This window comes from Apis florea, unplaced genomic scaffold (assembly GCF_048593485.1).
Source record: "Apis florea isolate Af1SG1 unplaced genomic scaffold, ASM4859348v1 contig_3203_pilon, whole genome shotgun sequence".
Taxonomy (NCBI): Eukaryota; Metazoa; Arthropoda; class Insecta; order Hymenoptera; family Apidae; genus Apis; species Apis florea.
The window spans coordinates 7,090,073-7,114,777 of NW_028256723.1; the positions used below are offsets into that span (position 1 = coordinate 7,090,073).

At 26.3% G+C, this 24,705-nt stretch overlaps 3 protein-coding genes across 4 annotated transcripts; all 3 read right to left on the reverse strand.

Annotated features, from left to right (window-relative positions):
• Positions 1-7,734: 7,734 nt before the first annotated feature.
• LOC100871181 (sorbitol dehydrogenase) lies at positions 7,735-13,185 on the reverse strand. The gene is made up of 8 exons (XM_003692397.4): positions 12,952-13,185; positions 11,438-11,471; positions 11,057-11,217; positions 10,246-10,409; positions 9,938-10,122; positions 9,410-9,588; positions 9,180-9,301; positions 7,735-8,778 (listed from the first exon to the last, which is right to left on the reverse strand). The coding sequence occupies exons 1-8, from the start codon at positions 13,003-13,005 to the stop codon at positions 8,628-8,630; spliced, it is 1,050 nt and encodes a 349-aa protein (XP_003692445.1). The 5' UTR covers positions 13,006-13,185; the 3' UTR covers positions 7,735-8,627.
• A 978-nt stretch (positions 13,186-14,163) lies between these two features.
• On the reverse strand, positions 14,164-18,021 carry RIOK2 (RIO kinase 2). The gene is made up of 6 exons (XM_003692408.4): positions 17,812-18,021; positions 17,316-17,403; positions 16,904-17,045; positions 16,380-16,758; positions 15,989-16,273; positions 14,164-15,907 (listed from the first exon to the last, which is right to left on the reverse strand). Exons 1-6 carry the CDS (start codon positions 17,823-17,825, stop codon positions 15,235-15,237), a joined length of 1,581 nt encoding a protein of 526 aa, XP_003692456.2. The 5' UTR covers positions 17,826-18,021; the 3' UTR covers positions 14,164-15,234.
• Positions 18,022-18,028: 7 nt separating this feature from the next.
• Positions 18,029-24,419, reverse strand: LOC100865306 (uncharacterized). 2 transcript variants are annotated; one of them, XM_086910891.1, is made up of 5 exons: positions 24,051-24,419; positions 23,841-23,916; positions 23,551-23,592; positions 22,443-23,477; positions 18,029-22,144 (listed from the first exon to the last, which is right to left on the reverse strand). In XM_086910891.1, the coding sequence occupies exons 4-5, from the start codon at positions 23,346-23,348 to the stop codon at positions 20,171-20,173; spliced, it is 2,880 nt and encodes a 959-aa protein (XP_086767017.1). In that variant the 5' UTR covers positions 23,349-23,477; positions 23,551-23,592; positions 23,841-23,916; positions 24,051-24,419; the 3' UTR covers positions 18,029-20,170. The 2 variants fall into 2 exon arrangements, with proteins under 2 accessions (XP_086767017.1, XP_012340242.1); XM_012484788.3 differs by having other exon boundaries at positions 23,668-23,916; positions 24,051-24,384.
• Positions 24,420-24,705: the final 286 nt, after the last annotated feature.

The following is a 24,705-nucleotide window of genomic DNA, read 5'->3' on the forward strand; positions in this document are numbered from 1 at the left end:
TTAAAACCTGATTTAATCTGTTTTTTTTTTTTTTGTAAATACCAATTTACGAAAACGAATAACAATCGCCAGTAAAGTCTTAATATTAAAAAAATCGAAGAGTGAGAGTACTTTTTTGTAAATAACTATCGACAAATTTCGTGCAAAGCAATCCCTCTTCAACTTCGCAATTTCAATTAAATGTCAAAAGTAAGTCTCACGCGAAATATTCGAAAGCACGATCGAAATTATCGACCGCAACCGATTTTAGCCCTGATCGGTGGTTGCCCTCCCCAGGACTCGACCCTTCCGGAGGGAGTTTTGTATGCGGATCTAATTACTTCCGGTCGGTCGTTCGCGTCGCTCGATACACATATATCCGGAATATCACGAGTCGAATCTGCGCGGAGGACGTCCCATACATCTGCTCAAGTCGTTTAATATATTTTTCTCTATCTCTCTCACAAGCATCGTGTTAACACGCATTTCTCACTTTCGAACCCGTGCAGTACTGGCTTCGAGTCTCGTCAAATTGAACGCTCGATCGGTAAAAGCTCGACGAAACGAGATTCGAGATGGGTGGTTCGACAATGAGGAGAGTAATGCTCGTGCTAGAGAGGAGCAAAACTGGTGAGTACCGAGTTAGGAATGCTTTGAACTTGCCGCAGCTTTGTCGCGAATCTCTTACACCCTACGTTCCATACTCGACAGTATTGCATCCCACCGTTTAATATTTCCAAAGTGCTTCGAGGAAAATCGACCGAATCACTGAAATAGATAGTGGATGATGTTTTTTTCGTTGGCTCGCTTCATCGATCCTAATTTTGATTGCAAATGTGTGTATACACGTATAATTTAGAAATTTTTCAAAATTCAAACTACATTTAGAATGTATAACCTCGAAGCTTTATCATGGAATATTGCAACAGTAGATTCGAGAATAAAACTCTCTAGAGCTGCTAGTATTTTTTCGCAGCTAGAAACTATTTGTGTATTAAAGCGATTGTTAATTTTCACTTTTCATCCTCTTACGAAAGTTTTATCCTGGCAACGTATTCGTGTTCTTTTAAGATTAAATTAGTTGTACGTTCGATATTCGTTTCTTTCAATTTTCGTTTATCACGGAGGAATGGCAGAGAAGACGGAGAGACAGAGAAAGTTGATAAACGAAGGCGACACAGAGAGGATATAGTAATATAGTTGAAGAATCCCCGCATTGCTTTGACGCTCGTCACTCTTCGGGATTACGGTTAAGACCAAGGTGGTGGTCGTTCAACTTTCCGTCTCTCGTCGCTTTCTAAGCGCAGTCGCCTGTAAAAAATGCAAAGCTCGCTTTTTATTTAGTCAAAGCCGAAGTAGAACGCGCTCGAGCACCGCCAAGCTTTGATCTTTTCGAAACGTCTTTTTTGAATCTACCAACTACTTTTTCTAGATCGAATAAATAAACGTATGTATAGGAAAAAGTTCGATTTCGTAACTTTCCGCCGTTATCCTTCTCCAATACAGTATAAAAGTTCACTTAATCATCCATTATTCACAAACATTTTTCTTCAAAAATTTTCTTCATAAATTTTCTGTCTATAATTAACCTCACAATTTTTCCAAATAAAATTTTCTATTCAAAAAAATTGGTTGGTGAATCCACCGATATAAATACACGTGTAACGTGATAAAAATAAAAATTTGATGTATCATAGCATTAACGAAAATTTCCCAAATTGTTTGTGAACAACAACAAGACAAGATAATAATTAAAGCACGCTATAAACTCAACAATGACGCAACTTGATGGAACAAAAATAAAATTTGAATATCACAGCAGATAACGGATGAATCGGGGCATTGACAAAATTTCGTTCCAACAAGCAAGACTCGTACAGATATATAATTCCATCTTCTATCGTATTCTCAACTCGTTTCTAAACACAACGGACCAACCATCCTTTTGTGCCCGTGAAGCGAGATAAGCGGTCATTTTTCACGGATATATATAAATGCAGGTTATTAATACGTTCGTATTACAGGGCACATAGAGGAGGTAATTAGTCGATGGTTCATCAGTCACTCTGGCACATAAGAGCCGTGCATCCCTGACGCATCGTTCCGAAGCAAAAAAGTGTTGATCCTTTTCCTTGAGAGCAGCAACGACCCGAAGGATGCATTAAGGAACTAATGAAACGTCGGATCGGAACGTATCCTCCTTGAGAGAATCTTCTGGAAGGAGGTTTCGAGAGAAGGATGCCGAGTGTGACGATCTCTGTCGATAGTTAATCGCCTTACTCGAGGTAGATCGATTATTCAAATTCATTGTCTCGATTCGGTCTTTTATAGGTGGTAATTGCCGTTTCAACATGAGATGCACCTGAAAACAAAAAAGAAATTAGTACAAAAATTAAAAAATATTTTAAAAGAAGATGTGTACATGATGTTCTCCAAATTAAGTGTTTTTGTTTTCTTTTTTTTTTTTTTTTTTGTAATATAAAAATAAATTTCTTTTGAGTTTTCTAAAGTTGTTACAAGTGGATCTGTATCTTTCTTAATGCAGGCACTTCAATTCAGGATAATCGGTAAGGACCCACTACTGGCAATAACGAAGATAAAGACACACCCTTACTACTCCCTAGTGTCGCTTTGATATCATTTTCCCTTTTGTTCCTACTGAGCAACCTGGAAATGAACTCGACGAAAATATCAAACTTGAAAGAAAAGATTTTCTAGATACATCAACAAATAGATATTACACGTAAGTATATTACATATATCTATTTTATTAGTTTCATTTAAAAAAATCAGTTTAAAATTTTCGCTATGAAATGGAAATTTGTTATACCATAAATCGTATTACGATGATAATTTGTTAAAATGAAAATTTTTCCTTTCTTCCACAATGTATTATCTTAAACTCTGTACTTTTCGTTTTAACAATTATAATTTTTACAATCAGCGACGTATGTAAGCATTAAGCTGCATCTAAAAAGAAAAGAAAAAGATATTTTTAAATATTTTGAATATTTAAAAATCAAAAAATAGTATAAGTAATAAATAATAAGTAATAACTAATAAAAATAAATAAATATCACAAATCATATGTCATAAGCAAAATTATTAATACTGATAATATAAATAATTTAAATGAAGAGTTAATCAAAAATTGAGCCAACACGAAAAGTGAAACACTCGAAACAACGATTATGTGTGAAGAACGCTTCTAAAAAAAAGAAGAGAAAAAGATGAAAGAGTTGTATTTCACCGTTCAACCTATCACCTTGATCGTTTCGACCGATTTAGCGAAAGGAGAAACATTGTCTCGCTTGTGCCGGCGTGGAAAGGTGAGCTTCCACCTTTCCACTTGATGGGGGTGGTTTCTCGGTGATAAAGTGCAAGGAGAATCGCGCACGAGGTCACACCGACCGGCATCCCCATTGGCAGCCCAGTTTCAAGCTAGAATCGTGATTGGTCGAAGGTCGTGGGTCGCCTCACCTACCCTCTATCCAACGTGACCTCCCACGCGAACCCGCGAGATAACTACTACCCTTCCACCTTTTCCGGGTTTCGCTCGCCGCTCACAGCACACCGGTTCGTCCTTCCTCAGTTCCAACCTTTCTATCCTATCATCTTCCAAGTAATCGTGGCCGTAACTACTATCTACTCTTATATCATCTTCTTTTAACCCTCTTCTTTTAACCTTGGCTGACAATTTCATCGAGATTTGCAGAGAAAGGTGTTTGAAAGGTGTTTACTTCGATTATCAGCTGGATAATTGGGTAAATGGTATTATTTGGTTGTTGTGCATGAAATGGCCCATTTCAGTAATCTGTAAAATCATTCAGAAATAAATGATTAAATGTACTGATATTGACTTCTATTATAATAATTTGATTCTTTATAAAAGTAAAAAAATATAATATATATATATTATTTCAACCAATTTTTAATAATCATATTTTGTGTATGTCAATTTAAAACTTAAAACTATAAATAAAATATAATTAAATGTACTGTTAATAGAGTAACACATATAAATATTGATGCCTATAATAATAATTTTTATTATATATATTTATAATAATTATAATTTAATTCTATTCTTAATAATTTCATTCTTTATGTAAAAAAAGTAGAAAATATAAAATAATATTTTCCGTTTTATCTTCATATAGAAATTATAGAAAATCTGAAAAAAATATATAAAATAATCGAAGATTCTTGAGATAATTTTAAATAACTTTTTTTTTATAAAAATTTTTGTTTCGACTTTATTACGAAATTATTAACAAAAAACATTGGCCAATCACGGAGTATGTAAACTTGTTGAATATCATATCATTTGTCATTTCAATCGATTCTTGATAATCCTATTTGATGTGCATTAATTAAAAGCTATATGAATATAATTTAAATATTATTTTATTATAAAGAAACAAATTGAAAAATGAATTCTAATCTAACCTAATTTATCTTAACCTAACTTAATATTTTAAATTCGATTATTTTTTTACAAATTCAATATAATATGTAAAAAATTGCTAGTAACATTATTAGAATTTTCGTATCATAATTATTATCTTCATTTATCTAATGATTTATGGATAATTATATACATACTTTATATATATATAAAATATAAATTTTACATTTATCAAATTTATTCAAATCTTTATCATCTATGATAAAAATTTTCCAGCATTGATTCTTCGTAAAGAGATTAACGAAGCAATAAATGGATTTCTCTCTATTAAACGAGAAAGGACGAAGAGAAGAGAATCAACACGTTTGAAAAAGGATCAAGCGGTGCATTATTGAGGATGGTTTGATAATTAATTAGAGTGGCAGCGGCGGCAATGTAAACAGACATTCAGTCGGCGAAGCGGTAGATTCAGTTCGGCCGACTGGAAGATTTCGGTGTATTCGGTTTGGTCTTTGGGGCAAACATAATCGACGTCGATGCGTTCTCCCTTGAGAATCGTCGACGTCGATGTCTCGACATAGTTGGCGACGAAATGGACGCGCGAATCTGTTCGAGAGAGAAGCTAAGTTTCTCTTGATCATCGCCAAAAGTTGTCGATTCTCCGCGATGAAATAATTGCACAGATGGTCGTTCGATCTCTCTATTTGCGTTATGATTGGTCATTTTCAAACATATATGTTCAATATATATCTAATGCATACGCAATATTTAATATTTGATCACACTAGCAGAATAGATCGATTCTGTCGTTTGAAAATTTTCTGCCAACTATTTCTTTGCGACCAATTAATATTAATTTCCATTAGTACTATCAATATTTAAAAGTAAATATGCGTACGCAAATATCATTCACAAATGAATGTCGGAATGGAATTTCAAATGGAAGATCAAAAAATAGTTTAATAAAAATAGTATCATAATTGAAAATAATATTAATTAATTTTTCCTTTTCCTTTGTATTTCTTTATCTTTTATATTCAACTGTTTATATTATTTATCTATTATAATTTATCCACTTACATTTAATCTTTTAATTACTTACAATAAATAACGAAACAAATTTTATGAAATATATTTATCTTCAATAAATGGCTTTAAAATATTACAAGATTTTAGTAGTTAGAGGTTAACATTGTTCTATATTTAATAAATAATTTCATAGTTACCAATTCAAGTATAATATATATTTCGATTAATCGGTGAACATTCTCGATGAAGGAAGTCTTAGTTTATTAGTAATTCAAATCGCGTAGAATCTATTCGATTTATAGGAATACCTAGTAATATATTACACGTAAGTACACACGAAACGAAGCTGGACAGTTTATATCGTATATGGGTTGGTAAACCACAAGTAGATTCCCTTTCACTCTGTGGTTTTCTCGCGCATGCGGGAAAGCATGATATTTCACGGGAAGATATTTTACTTTAGAAGCGGAAGGATATACGATTTAGGATGTATAGATGGCGGAAGTGGCATGATATGTCTTCACGTTGCGGTCTCAATCATATACTTTGTTTAACTATACGTGTTCATTCAGTGTTTGAAAATATAAATCCATCATATATCTGCAATATTATATTAGGAAAAATTAGGAAAAATATGCGTATGAAATTTATGTATGAAATTCATTAAATTGTATAAAGTCTAATATGTTAACTTTTTTATTAGATATCTATTCATAATGACAGTGAAAAAAAATAACAAAATGTACAAAATCTATAAAAACTAATAAAATTGTCAATAATCAATCACATTATGTTATATTAAAATTACTTATTGATAATAGCTATTTTATGTTTTATGTTTCGTTGTTTATTGAATGTTATTAAAAGGTTAATAATTGTAAGTATATCAAATTTTACAAACAAATAATTATTACAGATATTTATTATTATTAAATTAAATTATTTATCTAATTTAATTTAATTTAATTTAATTAGATTTTATAAAAATTTTTTAACTTAATAAAATTCTAATGTAATCTTTCTTTAAATTATTGGATTCTATAAATGTTATAATAACGATTTCAAAATTTTAATCATCGTTCCTCTAATTCGTCGATTTTCGGTATCGAGCTAAACATGGGAATGATCGGTGAACGTGTTAATGGAATCAGTTGAAAGGTAATCCATTTTCACAAGACAAGAAGCAGGTCGTAGCGATGCGCTGGTAATTGCGTTAGAGTAATTACGTTATATACCTATGTGCGAATAGCACTTTTCCAAATAACAGTAAATGGTATCAAGCACGGTCTTGCCTGATCAATACGAAGAATATATGACATCATATAAGGAAATTATTATTATACAGATTTTCAAATTGCTAAGCAATTATGAAATTTAATGTAATATTACTTCGATTTAATAATTCTCATATAATTATAAAGCATCCTGAATCTTTTTTTTTTTAAAAATCGTCAGAATAAAAAAAAAGAGAAATTGAAAAAATCTTACATTTTTGTAATTTGTATGAAATTATATTCATAAAATTATATTTATATATTTGTCAAAATAAAATTTGAAAAAAGTGGAAAAATTCTATATTTTTCTAATATAGAAAATATAATATAGAAAAATATAAATAAAAAAATAAAATGAATATACCTACTGGTATATTTGTTCGTGTCGCGTATTTCGACAAAAGACAAAACTTGAACATGAGAATAACTGGAAAACAGACTGCATGTTTTAAGTGCCACTTGTGTAACGTAGAAGGCTAATAGAAGAAGTCATGCAGTGTCATTGTTGGTAGACAATATCACAGATGGTTAAGTTTCTCCACACGAATACTTGTGATTCATTGAAAACCATTGAAAACCATTGCTCAACATACCTTCCATCCTGCATTTTCCATATTATTTTATTTCCATAATATTTGCAACGTATCAAACCTTTTTTTTATAAATCATTTTACTGTGCTTTTCTAAAATTGATTTATATTTCTAAAATTTTAATCAAACAAAAACTAATTTCATGCAATAAAAAAAAATCAAATGAACTTATCAAATCAGTAATAATCTTAGCCAATTTACGAGATCGATCCTCATATGGATAAAATATATGCTAATTATAGTTAGCATTAAATATGTTAAAATTGTTTATCTATTTTATTATGTTATCAACGTTACTTACTTAACTTTGTATGCTCAATTTGCAATCTTATATTTCCAATTTAAATTTATTTCCTTCTATATTTTTTTTTTTTTTACCTTAAAGCACAACGTTAATCACTAAATATAGATAATAAAATTTTATTTCTTTTCATCCATTTATAGAAACCTTAATTATTCGAATAAACATTAAATTTATTTCATAAAGGGAATAACAATGTTTATTCATCTTTATACATAGATAATAATGATTGATAATGAATAATAAAAAAATATCATGCAATAGATATTCGATTCATTCACAACCATTTACTTCTTGAAAGATGAAAATAATATGTATTTACAATAATACGAGTATATGTACTTAGTATATATATTATATATTACTATTAGCGAGTTATACTTTACGTATATTATATATGTATGGAAATTTCCATTAAATTTCGATGTTAAATCATATCGCAATATATTGATCACAATACAGCGACATATGTATTTTCTTATCATGATATTATTCATAAGTTTTACAATAAAATAATAAATGTACGTCACACGGTAAAATCGTATTGAATATAAGAATTTAAAGGTTATTAGTAATGATTGTATAGTTAGTATTTTAAAAATAAAAAAACGCTATACTACGCAGCATTCTCGTTACAATACACACAGTTTGCATAATCGAATCATAGAAAAAACAAAATCTACGTATGCATATTTACATCAATGTCAAATATTATTAAAATAGATCGGCAATTTATGCCTACGCGTGCCTGCCGCGTGTATGCAACAGAATATATGTCAAAAAGTATGTATATATATACACAAAACGCATAATTAAACGCATATTGAGCGTGAATTATTCATCTTTAATGTTGGAAATCCACAAAACATTTCATGTTTTGTAAATGTATCCAATAAGAATATTATTTAAAAACATAAATGTATTGTCAAATCCTCTATCTTTCGTATATATCGCTTATTTTTCGTAAATTAATTTTTTAATTCTCGTATACATATATCACTGGATCATGTCGTAATTCCTTTTCGTTCGTCATCGTTTTACTTTTCTAATTGCAATGTATCATAACTTTGACAACATTCTGGCCCGACTTCGAAGTCTCGAAAGCTTGAACGGTGTCCTCTAATTTATAATTGTGCGTTATCAATGGTTTCACGTCTATTTTTCGGGAAGCCAAGAGATCCAATGCGTCGGCATAACTGAAAAGGAAAAATAGAATGGAAAATATTATTTAAAATTGTATTCATTGATACAATTAATGTGATTATGTGACAACATATTATTACATATGTATACTGGATACAAAGAAATATTCTTACTGATTCTATTATCTCTATGTCGCTTTAAAAATTTAAATAGAGTATTGAAATTACTAAAAATTTATCTTTAGTGGTAATTTTTCCTCTCTTAAACAAATCTCGTTAAATAAACGACAGGCGAGAATGTATTGTATAATGTAATGACTGAATGTTACTTACGTGCATAGCATTTAATAATGTAAATTAAAAATTTAAATTAGTATGACTCAACAATGAGATTGGAATAAAGATATCTCTCTTGTTTTATTTATAAGAAATAGAGAAAAAAACTTAATACGTACTCATTTGCGTATCGAAATACACCTCTAATGTCAACTTCTCTTACAAGTGCGTTTATCAATGGAACTCGAACTTCTGGTGGGCCCATTCCTACTAAAACAGCTACTCCACCGGATTTGGTCGACTAAAAATTATATACATAAAATATAATAAATATATTTTATTCAATTAATAACTCATAAACAATAAAATAACTCTTATATTGGAATTTTTTGAAAAAAAGAAAACTTACGAAAATTGCTAAGCGTATCGAAGATTCAGCTCCGCAAGCATCGATCGTTTTGTCCGGTTCTTCTCCAAAAAGTTCGATAATTTTTTGCACGGTCTTTTCCTCCACATCATCCTTTTTTATCAATAACGTTTCGTTAGCACCGAGTTGTTTCGCAAGATCTAATCTACTTTGCATCAGATCTAAAAAAGAGAAATAGATTCGTATTTTTAGACTGCGAATATCGTTGATAACTATATAATAAATTTTAATCATTTTATTGAACTTATCAATGTTTAATCCAGTTTAAATAATAAAATAAACCTTATCTATTTATTTCTTTATCTATATATCTCATTGAAATTGAATAATAAATTTTAATTTTATTTAATAATTTTTTAACATTTATTTATTTTAATATGATTAAACATCCTCTCTAAATAACGTTTTTTTAATTTTCCACCCATAGAAATAAATTATTCTAATATTATAAAAAGGAATCACAATTCAAATAGAATTGAGATAAAAACGTGAGATAAAAAGGAAACGTACCGGTGATAACAATTTTACTAGCTCCCATAGCTTTTGCTACTAATAACGATACCAAACCGATAGGTCCGGCTCCCAAAATTAAAACTTTTGAACCGATGCCAATGTTCGCACGTTTGCAAGCATGAACACCGACCGACAGCGGTTCCAACAGTGCTCCTTCAGCCAATGACACGTGATCCGGTAATCTGTGATGTAAACCAATAATTTTCACGGTTAGAAACGTTATTTTCCTTCGCGTATAAATTAAATTCGTCGTATTGCGCATGACGGAGAAAGAGAAGGAAGGAAAGTGAAAGATGTTGACTCACTTGAAGCAAAAATCAGCTGCATGTTTGTAGAAACGTCTCAGGCTACCATGTACTGGAGGAGTAGCGCAAAATACCATTTCTTTGCACAAGTTGTAACGTCCTTCCTTACAAAACTTGCAATATCTACAGGATACTCCAGGTTCGATGGCCACTCTGTCGCCGACCTTATGTGTTAAAATTATTAAATATGTAATCTTGTGATATAGAATTCCAAAATAAGTAAAAAGAGATATAACGTATGTGTATAATTTCATTTCAATGTATAGAAACAATAATCAATGTATGTAATATTATTGATCATATCATATCCAAATTATCTAACGATTAAATAATTTTTATTTCGTATGATAATTTTTATCATTTTTATTTTAATTGGAATAATATATCTCAATAAATTTTTTTATCGTATATATTTGATAAAAAATTTTACAGAGATTATTTTGCCCATGCAACGAATAATTCCTCGACTGCAAAGTATAATCCTACATATAGATAATTATATAAGTAGAGCATACATCGATATCGAAACCAATAATAATTTCTCGATTTCACGTTACAATATCTTAGATGCAAAATAAGTATTTCGAAATCATGTAATGATACATAGATTGCGAATTTTTATGCATTTATTGTGGAAAGTTTTAACTTTTAGTCAAAACAAAAATCTATTAGAGATCACGTGACATGTAAAAATAGATATAAATATTTGAATGAATAAAATGAATCTTCGTTTCTTCGATCACGTTAATAAAAATTTGATTTTAAATATATTTCAAAAATCCGATGATAACGATATAATAAACGTGCATACCTTCAAATTTTTCACATTCTTTCCAAGTTTGACGATCACTCCGGAAGACTCGTGGCCCATTATCATAGGTTTGTGCACTACAAAATCGCCGATTCTTCCGTTCACCAAATAATGAACGTCGGATCCGCAAATTCCAACGCAGCCCATTTGTATGAGCACCTCTGAAAGAGAACCAATTGTTGATAAATTATATCTTATATATAAATTATATACATCACAATTCCTTTTAAGATCTAAGTTGCTTATAAAAATAAATATTATGGTAATTTCAATAAAAATTATTAAAAATCTTATTTCGTGATGTGACGAAAAAAGCAATTGAACTAAACATTCGTTTTTTCTTATATCGTTGTATCGTGGATGAAACTGAAAGCAGCTTACCATCCTGGCTCGGTTCCTCGATCGGAGTTTGTTCCTAAAATTAAAGATAAAGTTAAAAATTAAATCGTGTATAACGATAACATGTCTACATATTTTCAAGAAAGTTTAAGTTTCGAAGTGTTTTTCATGAAGTAGAATTAAGATGCTTATCATACATAAGTGTGTTTAATTAAGTATCTATTTTAATAAGATACGAAACGTCGTAAGAGATTAGATACGAATGTCATGACATTAAATTTCATTAAAATTTCTTCATTTTCCTGATTCTGTTTTTTTCTTTTTTTTTTTTAACAATAAACCTAATCGACAATGATTTATTTAATAGTGTATAAATACATGTAATTATATTCGATAAAAATAAATAAATATTATATCTTCATTTAAACTGTAATAAAATTTTATTTCTAGATATAAGATATAAGATTAAGAGGAATTGAGGACACTTGAAATCCCTTCTTCGAAATTCAAAAAATTTTCAAAAGTTCTCGAACCACAAGAATCTTTTCTCTAGAAAGAGAGAGAAAGAGAAAAAATTTTGCAAAAAAAAAAAAAATTTTTAACAAATCCAAAAATCAAATTTTCATTCGCCCATCTCTGAGGCGACGTTAGAATACGACGCCTGTTCTAACATAGGTAACGCGGAACAGATTGGCAAATAAGTAGAGAAGGAATAATGACGAAAATGGCGAATCTTGTCCTTGCAAGTACCGACGTACACTGACGATTTGTTCCATCTCTGACGTTCTAAATGTTAATCGTATTAACGGCAATTTCAATTAGGATTGAATGATAGCACAGGAAACAAAGGAGTTAAGCTAAATCGAGATAATCGTCTCTTCAAAACACGCCGTGAACTCGTCTCGTGTAATATCGTTTACGTTTCTCTCCTTTTTCATTCCTATGTTCCCGTGTTTTCTTTTCTTTTCTTTTCTTTTCTTTTTTTTCCATTAACTGTAACTAAGGTGAACTGATATAAACGACGCATTTTTATAATCATCGAAAGGAAAGATAACATATATGAGAGGAAGAGATCGAAACATTTTCTAACATATTTTATACAAACGAGTCGTAATTATTATCCTTGATTATGAACAATTTATTCTTATTTCTTAAGGAAATATACTGTACAAATACGTACAGTTGGTTGCAGAAGTATTCCACTTTCGTCGTCCTGTTCTTCAGAACAGAAAATTTATCTTTGCATTATAATTTTATCTTAGAACGGCAGTAAAACGGAATAAAGTAATAAATGTTTATCATAAATATTAGATTTCGAACCTCTTTCTTAATGACACGATATAATTTTTTACGTAAGACCGTATCAAATAATGCGGTCAAATACTTTCATCACCAACTGTATATGCATATGTATGTAAGTACTTCAGTCCGAGTCGTATATCGCACTTTATGCTACGGAGACGTGTTAAAATCGATTTATCACACAAAAAAAACGTTTATCATATGGGATGAAAAAGTTGAGAACAGGATGGAGGATACAAATTTGTAATACTGACCAGTCTAATATCATTGATACCGTAAAGGATGGCTGTCAAATTGTCCTTAGCCATGCTAAGATATCGCGTTTCGGGCAGTAAAGATCGAAACAGAAACACTTTATAGAAGCGGTATCTCCCGGTATCAGGAATATTTAGCAGAGGAGCACTGAAATGAAACTCGAACTAGAAAAGAAGAGCTCGCGCGACTTTATATATAAGCAGTCTCTCGCGATCGCTACATACGAGCTACCTTATCATCCGTACCCTGTAGTCATTTTTATTCTTAGAGAAAAAAATATCGATGTGTCTCGGCATAAATTTTCACGACACGTGCTACTTTTGTCTCATTTCGCATTTTTATCGAAAAATCTTTCCCCTTTTCTTTTTTTTCTTTTTTCTTTTTTTTTTTTTTCGAAAATTTACGTACAAAACATTCAACACTCGACTCGATTTCGTTTGAAACCATATCTTTTCGGACGACTCCTGAAGCGAAAACTCGAATCAGTTTTCGTCAATTCGGTTCAAAGTTCAAGATCCATTACAAAATAATATGTTTATGATAATTGAATGTTATGCTCTGCTACTTGGGAAAATTTTTTTCTTAAAATCTCCATTGAAATATCCTGTAACATGTTTATTATCTTTAAGATATCACAATGTTCGTAAATATTTTATTTTTATTTAATTATTTATTTATTCGTTTCTTTGTTTGTTCATTTTTACGAACATATACACAAATACAGTATTAATTAATGTATATATTAGCAAAACTAAATCTTATCGTTATATGAAATATCTAGAAATACAATTTATGATAAAAATGAACGATATTTATTCGCTTGTTGATATATTGATATTAATTTTAATTCCCAAAAACTTATTGAAATAATTGTAAAATTAAATATTGATTTTTAAATATAAACAAAATTAATATTTATCTCATATTTTTAAACAACTTTTAATTTTTGTATTAAAAATTTATAAAAAATTTCAAAAAACTAAAAACTACATTTTATCTGTTAAATTTCGTATAAATATTATATTTTTTTTTTAAAATGATATATTTCTTTTAAAACCTATTATTATATGAATAAAATTATCAAATAAAGCTTTGCTAAGAATAGAAAGAAATATACGGTCAAATATCTATATATAGCTTATTTACGTAGATAAAATTAATTATACAGTAATTTTAAAGTTTACCTTGTGCAATAAATTTCAACAAAAATATAATTTCAAAATATGAAAATATTTATATTTGCAATTTTTCTCTTATATTTTTTTTTTTCCTTTTTTTCAAATTAATTTACATATGTATATATATGTACATCTATTAACGCTCAATCGAAACGAATTACCGATTATTATTTAGATTATAAATAAAATAAAAATATTATTAATAGATTATAAATAAAATAAAAATACATATATAAATTTTTTATAAATAAAATCTAGATATAATATCATATATTAACATATAAAGACATATAAAAACACAAAAAAATCACAATCTATTCTATAGCGATTATTAACCGAATGAAAAAGAATCTATTATATGTATAAAATACAATAAATATCGATATTATATATTGATTGAATGTATTTATAAAAATAATTAACATTCTAATTTTTATTTCAAGTTCTATTAATTTATAAATGATTATGTGATTTGTTATATTAAAAATAATAATTATTACCCATAATAGATTTACATAATCAGAAAGAGAGAAAAAAAGAATGCATCCTAATGTAATTATACATAATTACACAAATCTATATAAAATTACTCACGAAAATCTTTGTATATCTCGTACATAAACTTATAGATATTTAATATATCAATATGCTTTATTCTATACGAGATGTTATATAAAAAAAAAAATATTATCAAGAATTGATACATATCACATTCCATAAATTTACAATATTATAAAATATATTAAATAATTCAAATTTCATTTATTCTCATCTTATTTTCCTTTTCTTTTATCATCTTCTTATGTTTATATATAAAAATAATCATTGAATCAAATTGTATATTTTAAATGAAAAATTTACAATATATAAAATTATATTTATAAAATATTACTTTTATAAATATAAATTATAATTTAACAAATTTTGGGAAGAAAAAAGCTTACTGTTAATATAAAAATATAATCTTTTGATTGAATCTTTATTAATATATGTATTATTTTTTTTTCGTTTTATTTTCTTTTCTTTTTATTGTTTCTTTTTTTTCCGTCAAATAAATTACCTATAATGAATAATAATCATACAAAATGATTATTATTATGATTTTTACTCCCAACCCCATATTCCTGTCGATTGTTTAATTGTATCCGTATTCTCCCTTCTAATTCTAGTTATTGCATTTGCCTCTCCTTTCACGAGAATTCTTCTAGATTGCTCTCTTTTTTCACGTTTCTGTAAAGCTGCTTTCACTTTTTTTTTAATAATTTCAGGAGCAATTGTAGCAGCTGTAGTAGTACTATACATACTTTTGGAATCATTTAATTTTTCTATTTCTACATATTCATCATCTGAATTAAATGTTTCTGTAGTAAAAAATGAATTCGTTTCTTCATTATTTATCATATTTAAATTATGCGAATTTGAATTTATCATATTTTCATTTGAATTACATATATCGATATTTTTAACACCTTCTGCTATAATATTTTCTGCAGATGATACAAATAAATTTCTCTCTTCATTTGTTACCGCATTTATAAATGTTTCCTCTGATGTATATGTTAATTCACTTCTCACAGAATTCTCGACTTGAGGTCTTAAATTATTACTTTCACTATTATTTATACTTCTACTTTCTTCATCCATATTCTCTTTATATTCTTCCTCAATTTCTTCATCTTCATCAATTTCAATTATTCCCATTTCTCTCAAAAGATCCTTTTCCATTTGTTTTGTAAGACCACTAGCCTTAATTTCTACATCTATACAATCTTCTCTCCTAAACATAAATTTAATTACATAATTTAAATCAAAAATTTCCATTGTTAATATTTGTTTTTAAATTTTTATTATCACTTACAAAATATCTTCAAATATTGGGTATAATTCACTTTCATAGCCAAAACGTCTTTTAAAAAAGTCACGAACACAATTTACATCTCTTTCAAAATAAGATTTAGCATCCACATGTTCAGTAGAAATCATTTGTGGAAAATCAATAAGAACTGCTTTTCCACTGTTTGTTATCATGATATTAAATTCATTAAAATCTCCATGAATAACACCGTGATTTCCAAGTTTTACAATCATATTCATTAATTCATCATATAATGTTTCAACATCATCTATCTTATACACACCACATCTAAAATATCAATATAATTCATAAAAATATGTAATATTGAATAATGTAATATTAAAAATATAAAAGTATAAAAATTTTATTATTAAAATATAATAATTTCACTTACAGAGGTCCACCTTCAACCAGCTCCATAACAACACAATGTCTATTAAGGTCAATTGGTTCAGGTACCGGAAATCCTCTATCAAAAAGTGCTTTCATATATGCATATTCTCTTGTTGCTGATATTCTAGATAGATATAACCATGATGCTGATTTTCTATGTTGATGATAATCTCTTTTACCTTTAATATTTCTGAAACAAGTTCTTCCTAATCTATGTAGTTTCAAGCATACTTGATTTCCATTATCATTTGCAACTATATATATATTAGATTCTTTTCCCACACCAATTTGATTACCAAAAGAACTAACAGTACCTCTTTGCGCCAAAACCTTCAAAGCTAAATAATCATAACCAGCATTTGTTAAACGATAACCATCATCTAGAAAGATAAAATAAATACTTTATTATTATTGCTTTTTTTATTATATATTAATTATATTCGCACCTCCTGACATCATTCTATTATTTATATATATTATATTATTTAAATATAAAATAATATATTATTTAAATTTTTAACTAACAATGTTTTCCACGTTCATAACTGAGAAGTTTATGTTTGCATAATTCTTTCAATAACTTATGTACACCACCATAACGTAGATTTGCTATTTGAGCAGCTAATGATGCAGGAACAAGTTCATGATTCTTCATTCCCATTTCAATCTATAATAGTAAATTATTGTATAATAAAATTTTTGAAATTATAAAAAAATATTATAATACATTTTATGTTAAAATTAATAAAAAATCTGATAACACATATGAATCTATTATTGAAACATAAAATTTCAAAATTTTTATATAACCTTACATAGTATTGCATTGTACATAAGCTTAAACTTAAGTATTGCATACATATAAAGTGAAAATTATGTTTCAAAATATAATTTTAATTCAATCACATATAATTAATAATAAATAATTCATATTTACCGCTGTTAAAACTCGAAAATCATCTCGAGTTAAATATCGTAAAATTGTTACGTTCAATTTTCCCATGTTTATTTCAGGCAATAACTTGCTTCACGAATTCACGAACCATGGATAAAAGATATATCAGATGCTAGACTTACACGTAACTAACCTCTATATATACTTACATATTTATCGTTAAAATATACTTATATGTAAAAATCGAATAAAATTTATATATATATTATTTTATTCAAAACTTAATTAATTAATAAAATTTAGATTTACATTTCAAAATCAATAATATATTATCAATTCAAAATATAAGAATTATTAAACAATAAATTTAAATGTTATATTTAATTAAAAAATTATTATTTACTTATAAATTAAACATGTACAAAAATTATTTTTACTATTATATTAATTACTATTATCATATTAATAGGATATTAATAAAATCTTTTAACATTTACGTATTTTATGTTTAACATAAACAGAAGAAATAAATATTTACCTATAGTATAACATTAAATTTTAAGTGAATAAAAATAAAAAATTATTTTATTTTATAATTTACTAAATAAATTAGTAATGAATAATATTAATATTATCATTTTAAATTTCAAAGAAAATGATTAATTAAATATATATCATATGAAAATTCAATTAATCAAGTAGTGAAACAAAAACTTATGATTGTCCAAATATTAATATTGAAAAAAAACAAAAGATAATTATCAAAAGTACATATATTTCTACAAATTGATTATATTTAAAAACAGTAATCAATCGAACTGTTTGTAACATCGAACATAAATCAATTGTACAGTAGAATTTTCGAAATTTTCATAAACAAGCTTATTACTAACTTGTATCAATTCATTTATTTATTATTTTTGTAACTTAACGTGATATTCAAACAATTAATTACAAACGCGAGATCAACATAAAAAGTCATAGTTTATGGAACATTCCATTTTATTCATTGAAATTATGAAATAACTCAGCATTGAGAAGTTTAAAAAAACATACATTACAGAGTATAGATATTTAATATATAATTTATGTATTTATGTAGATTGCTATTATAAAGTTTATTCACTATTATGTTATCGTATTATATATATCGTATAAAAAACAACTTATTATCGCAGATTTTCCAATAATAAAAAATTAACAATTCAGTTTATTTTTAATTCATATACATCCAAGAATCACTTGTATGTATATAAAATTTAAATGTTGAAAAATCAATTTTATTTTAATAGTACATATACAATTCAACGAATATTTATTCATAATATTTTTTCATTAATTAATTATTCATTATATATATGTTATACATTTATTTCAAATTTAATAATAATATAATTTGAATGAGATTCATTTTTTTTTTTAGTTCCATAAACTTTGTACAATTACATTTGAATGCTAGCTAATTAAAAACAATATCCGATTTCACACACATTTAGTACACTCTTATTGAAATAAGCTAAATATTTTTTTTATCATGGATATATCGCATATAAAATTAATTTACGTAAAAGTTGACGCATTGAGTACAAATATTATTATTCTATATTATTTTCAACATTGGACACATTTAAAGAGGAAGACTCTAAGAGAAAAATTAAGCAAAAATTACGCACAACGTAGTTTAAAGTCGCACCATTGATTTCTACGTTGTATCAGTGTCCCATACTATACAATATCATAATGCACCCGCATATTGCCACAAAGATAAATATCTTTGAAGTTTATTCGTTATTATTTTTCCATAGTTTTATTAAATTTTTATAAGTATTATCTAGTAAATTAATTGTCACATTTTAAGAAGTAATAATATACGTATATTTTAAAGCATTGAGAAATACCTTAGAAAAAAAAAAAAAAGGAAAATACAAATTAGAAACTAGAAAAAAAGAAAAAAAAATGTAAATGTTAATTCTATTTAATAATATATATTTAACTTAATCAATAAATCGTCTTGTATACGTAACATAACTATTCTAATATACAAATTGAGTACATCTTACATCTCTGTTTTTCAGTCATTAATAATATATATCGTTTTACAAAATTATCTTTATTTGAATTAATAAATCGCACAAATGATCTAATTAAAATAAACAAAGTTTATACTAGAACAACGTTAGAAAATAACTAATAAAATTAGAAAGAAAATCCTATTTATTTTCATGTTATTATAAATTCATATTCTATAAATGTTAGTAACAACATATCGGACAAATATATGTAATAATAAAGATGCATAACATTATTATCAGACTTTATATTAAAATAAAGCAATTAAAAAAGTAATCAGTTTTAAATAGTATGTTATGGAGTCAATGCAATTTGATTTGAATTTATATCTTCAATGTGTAATGTAACACAATTCTATGATATTATCATAGATTTTTGTGATATACAGTGTATAGATATGATTACGTGTAACGTAAACATTTCTAATAAATATATTTCTAATATAAATGTTAGTAAATATCGTACAAAACTTAAGGACGATATTGTTTCCAGTATACATACATAAACATATAAATCCATATTAAACTAATTACATATACTTGTTTCGTTATTGTATACAATACAATTTTTATAATGTTATATTTTAGAAATTAAGTATTCGGAAAATGATTTTATAGAACAAATATCATACTATAGAATAAAAACATTATTTGATATATATTTTTTAACTATAAAAATAATTCAGGAAAAATTTCAAATATATTTTATACAAAAAGATCGATAAATGTTCGATGTACATGCTACATATTAATCATAAGAACTACAACTACACTTACCGATAAGATATTTTTAAAAATGTGTGATTCATTTTATCAACTTAAATATTATTAGTCACGCATGGATTTATCTTCGGTAAAAATCAAATTTTCTTCATCACCAAATATTGATCCATCATCCGATAATTCATTCGTATTAATTATTAATTCTTCTTTTCTTTTATCTCGAACTTTTTTATGTGATCGCTTAATAGAAGTTTCCCCTAATAATTTGATATAACTTTTTGTCTTTAAACAATTTGGCGGTGTTACAGTTGTATTTTTCGAATTATTATTTGCACAACTTTGATTATCATCAAGATTTATCGAATCTTTTATTTCTGTGTTATTATTACTAATCGGTTTTTCATGTATTGATTTATTTATTACATCATCTACAGTAACAAAATCATTCGAAAAATCTGATAGATTATCTGTTTCATTTATAATATTTTCCATGGACGTTTCATGTCTTTCATTTACATAATGATCATTTCTGATTAAAGTGAAATCTTTTCTTGAAATATTTCCACGTTTATTTTTTTTATGAGATTTTTTAATGGAATCTAAATTAGGATATAATTCTGCAGTTGACATATTTCTTGGAGTTAATCTGCCTGTTACATCATTATCAGAATCATATATTTCTTTCATATTTTCATTGTTAATATTATTATCGAGTTTTTCTGTTGTAACATTATTTTCTTTTATTTTTGCACAAAAATTTGAAAAATTTGGTACTGGTGTTAAACATCGCGAAAAACTAATATTACCATCTTCTGAATATTCATTTTTTTCAGGTGATAAATCATAAAAACACAAATATTCTTTACAAGCAATAGAAGCAATTGATGATCTTTTTCTTTTAAGGGGAGTGAAAATTTTAAATTCTTCTTTAGATGTATCTAATTCTTGTAACTCAGAATCATATGACATATTCATTTCACAATTCAATGATAGATCTTGTGATTTTTGTTTTTTACTTGGAGATAATTTATCCAATGATATATTTAAGCTTTCAGATGAGATTAAAGAAGTAGAATCTCCGATATTTGTGATAATATCCAAATTTGAAGAAAAATCTTCCATTCTGTATTTACATTCAGATGTGTCATCAAATGTTTTATATTTGTTATTAATGTCTAAATCCATATCTTTATTAAAATACTCTTGTCGTTTTAGAAATCCAGATAATATTTTATTATGTTTATCCTTTTTATGAGATTTTTTAACAGAATTAAATTGTGACAATAAAAGTCTACTAGAGTTTACTTTTTCAGGAGTAGATGATCGCTCCTCTTTTGATGTATTATGATAATTTGTTTCAATGGATATTATATTTTTTTCAGTATTTTCAAAATTTTTCCAACATTTTATATTTTCTTGTTCTTCTGTTTCAAGTTTATTTTGTAAAACTTTCGGACTGAACAATTTTTTTTTATTATCATCCTTAATTTTTTTATGAGATTTTTTTATAGAATCTTTAACAATATTTTGTAAAATATTTATAGAATTCTCGGGAGTAACCGATGTTTGCGATTCTAATACAACTTCTTTTACTGATTCTGGAGTTACCGATCTAATATCATTTGTTACATTGATATTTTGATTAGATAAATTATTTGCATCAATATTGCTAAAATTTTCAAGTAATTCATTTTCATTTTCAAGTTTCGAAAGAGATTTCATATTCTTTTCTAATTTTACTTCAACATCAAAATTATCTATTTTAGGTATGACATTAGTGTGATTTAGTGTCCAATCTGATATTTTAGATTCTTTTAAAACATTATTCTGCTTTTCTTCAGTATAGTCAAAAAGTGAACCAGTGTCTGACATATCACCTTCAGAATGACTTAATAGTGATTCATTAATATTTTCATTAATAGATTGATTTATATCTGATTTAGAATCTTGTAATGGATCAATATATTTTCCATGTTGAGTTAATAGAAGATTATTTTTATCCTGAAGTATAGTTTCATCATTTACAAAATTATTTGTATATTGTGATGTGCAATGTTCATTTCGCCTTGATGATCTTTCCTATACATAACATAATAATATAAAAATTAATAATTATATCAAATTAATATAGATAACAATATTTAATTATTTAACCTTTATAAATGATATTTTCTTTCCTTTCTCAGATATTTTATTTTAAAAACTCAAAATTGATTTGATTTCTTTAATAAAAGCAATGTGAAAAATTTTACTTGAAAAAACTAATAACAAATTACTTTATTTAAAAAAAATGATAAAAAAATTATATGAAAAATATTAATTAAGATAAAATTAAGATTTAATTAAGATAAAAGTTTATTGAATTCTATTTGCTTACCTTCTTATGACTTCTTTTAATTGCGCTCATGCTTTCTGGAATTATACAGACTAAATTTTTAGGTGTGCATGATCTACTTTCATCATTATCATGAAATTCATGAAATAAATTTCTTGAAGTATTCATGGTAGTATTATTTGTATATTTTGATCTACCTTTAATACGTTTTAATGACTGTGAATTAGGTGTTGCATTAACATAAACAATATTATCAATAGTTTCTTTCAATTGATTGCGTAATAATGGTGTAAAACTTGCTGAACATAATGATTTTTTAGTTGACTTTGTATTAGGTGTAGAATAATGTAGAATTTCATGTTCTTTTGTACTTGATTGTGATGGTGTTTCATTTTGATTTTCATCAATAGAATCAGAAGATGAAAATAATAAACTACTATTTGCAGAAACATTAGGATTATCATCAAGATTTAAGAATTTCCTAGAAGCAGATAAAGGAGAATTAAAGTTAAGGCTCGCAGATTTTCGTATACCTTTCTTTATGCACCGAAAACTTTTTGGACTTGGAGTTAAATTGAAATTTAATGATTTTCTAATTTTTGTTTTTCCATAATAAGAGGGACTGCTATTGAAATTTAAAGCTCTCATTATTTTAGCAGATCTAGATAAATGTTTATCTTCTTCAAAAGAACTGTTCTCTGAACTGGAATTACAAGCACTTCCATCAAAATTCAAAGATCTGCTTATTCTATATTTAATAAAATGTTTACTTTTATGTGGAACTGATCTACTACATGTTACATATCTCTGTTTATATGAAATTTTTTTGTCTTTTGGAGGACTCCATGCAATATAACATTTTTGATTTAATTCACCACTATGAATAACATAATCTTCTTTATTTTTATCAATATTCATTTTTGTAATAGTTGTACAATCATCAAACATAGTTTTATTCAATATGTTTTAAACATAAAGATTTGTTATGTAAATATATATGGAAAATATTTTTTTCATTCACAACCCCATATGATTGTAAATTTTTATTTTTATATATATGTAGATAAATTATAATTACTAAAAAAATATTAATATTAAATTGATATTCAAATTATATCATAGCATAGTTTTACTATAATGAACGACTTACTTAATTTTCTTTCAAATTACATATAATTTCCATTCTATTTCACTGTAAACAAAACAAAAAATTAAATATTAAAATGATATAAAATAAATCTATCTCATAAAATATTAAAAGACATACATGCTTTATGCATCTCTTATAATTTATTTGTAATTTAATATTCAAAATCTTAACTTCTCATACATCTTATATTTAATAAAAATAAATTTCATTAGATTCACGAAATTTTTATATATTAAAATATATTATAAAATTTTTAGAAACGTGTTTTTAAAATAATCAACATATAATACTTATGTAGTATTTGCACATATCTGCATTATTATCCTGGATGTTGTATACGTATGTGATGTGTATGAATTCGCGTTCCTATAAGACAATACATACGATGTAATGCATGCATGCAAATGCATATCTGATATAATTTTGATTTACAATACAAATATACATAATTAACTGTGTATTATAGTTACGAAATAAATAAAATATAATATATTACTTACAATTTAAGTAATGTTTGCCCAAAATAATATAAACTGGCTATCTTCATATGGAAAATTCAACCATAAAGTACAAATTAATTCTTTCTTTATTATATTCTTTTCTTCCTCTTTAATATCAAGTTATATATACTAAAGTCCAAAATTTTGCTTATTTGATTATAAATATACACATATAAAACACGTCGATTTCAATTATTAAGCACTCAATTTAATATAAAACCTAGTATGGCTTCGCATGACTTCTTTAAGCATTTTGATATGTCGATACAGTGTACAGAATAGATGGCGTTATATATTTCTTCTTAAATATTGTTTTCTCAAATATTAAATTTTTCTACACAGAAATTTATTTTATATTGTAATTTTTTTAATTATATATTAATAATAGTATTGATAATGAAAAAAAAATTATGAAATTTTTAATATATAAAAGAGATTTTTTATCGTAGTCTTTGTAAATTAAAAAATATATGCATACTATTGCATACATAATTATATTATAATCTTATATAAACATAAATGAATTTATTTATAGTTTTATTATTTTCTTTTCTATCTTATCTTTTCTTTTTCACAAAATTCTAAATTAAATAAATTTTAATAAAATATCCATAAAAATAAAAAATATACTTAATTTCATTATTCTCTGATTTCT

Coding starts and splice junctions, on each gene's coding strand:
- RIOK2 (XM_003692408.4), bottom strand. Junction 17,046..17,315: donor ATTTTCGAGTTTTAACAGCG/GTAAATATGAAT, acceptor TTACTATTATAG/ATTGAAATGGGAATGAAGAA. Junction 16,759..16,903: donor TTATGAACGTGGAAAACATT/GTTAGTTAAAAA, acceptor TTATCTTTCTAG/ATGATGGTTATCGTTTAACA.
- LOC100871181 (XM_003692397.4), bottom strand. CDS start 13,005: ATGGCTAAGGACAATTTGACAGCCATCCTTTACGGTATCAATGATATT. Junction 11,472..12,951: donor GTATCAATGATATTAGACTG/GTCAGTATTACA, acceptor CTTTAATTTTAG/GAACAAACTCCGATCGAGGA. Junction 11,218..11,437: donor CGAGGAACCGAGCCAGGATG/GTAAGCTGCTTT, acceptor GTTCTCTTTCAG/AGGTGCTCATACAAATGGGC.
- LOC100865306 (XM_086910891.1), bottom strand. CDS start 23,348: ATGTTTGATGATTGTACAACTATTACAAAAATGAATATTGATAAAAAT. Junction 22,145..22,442: donor TTAAAAGAAGTCATAAGAAG/GTAAGCAAATAG, acceptor TGTTATGTATAG/GAAAGATCATCAAGGCGAAA.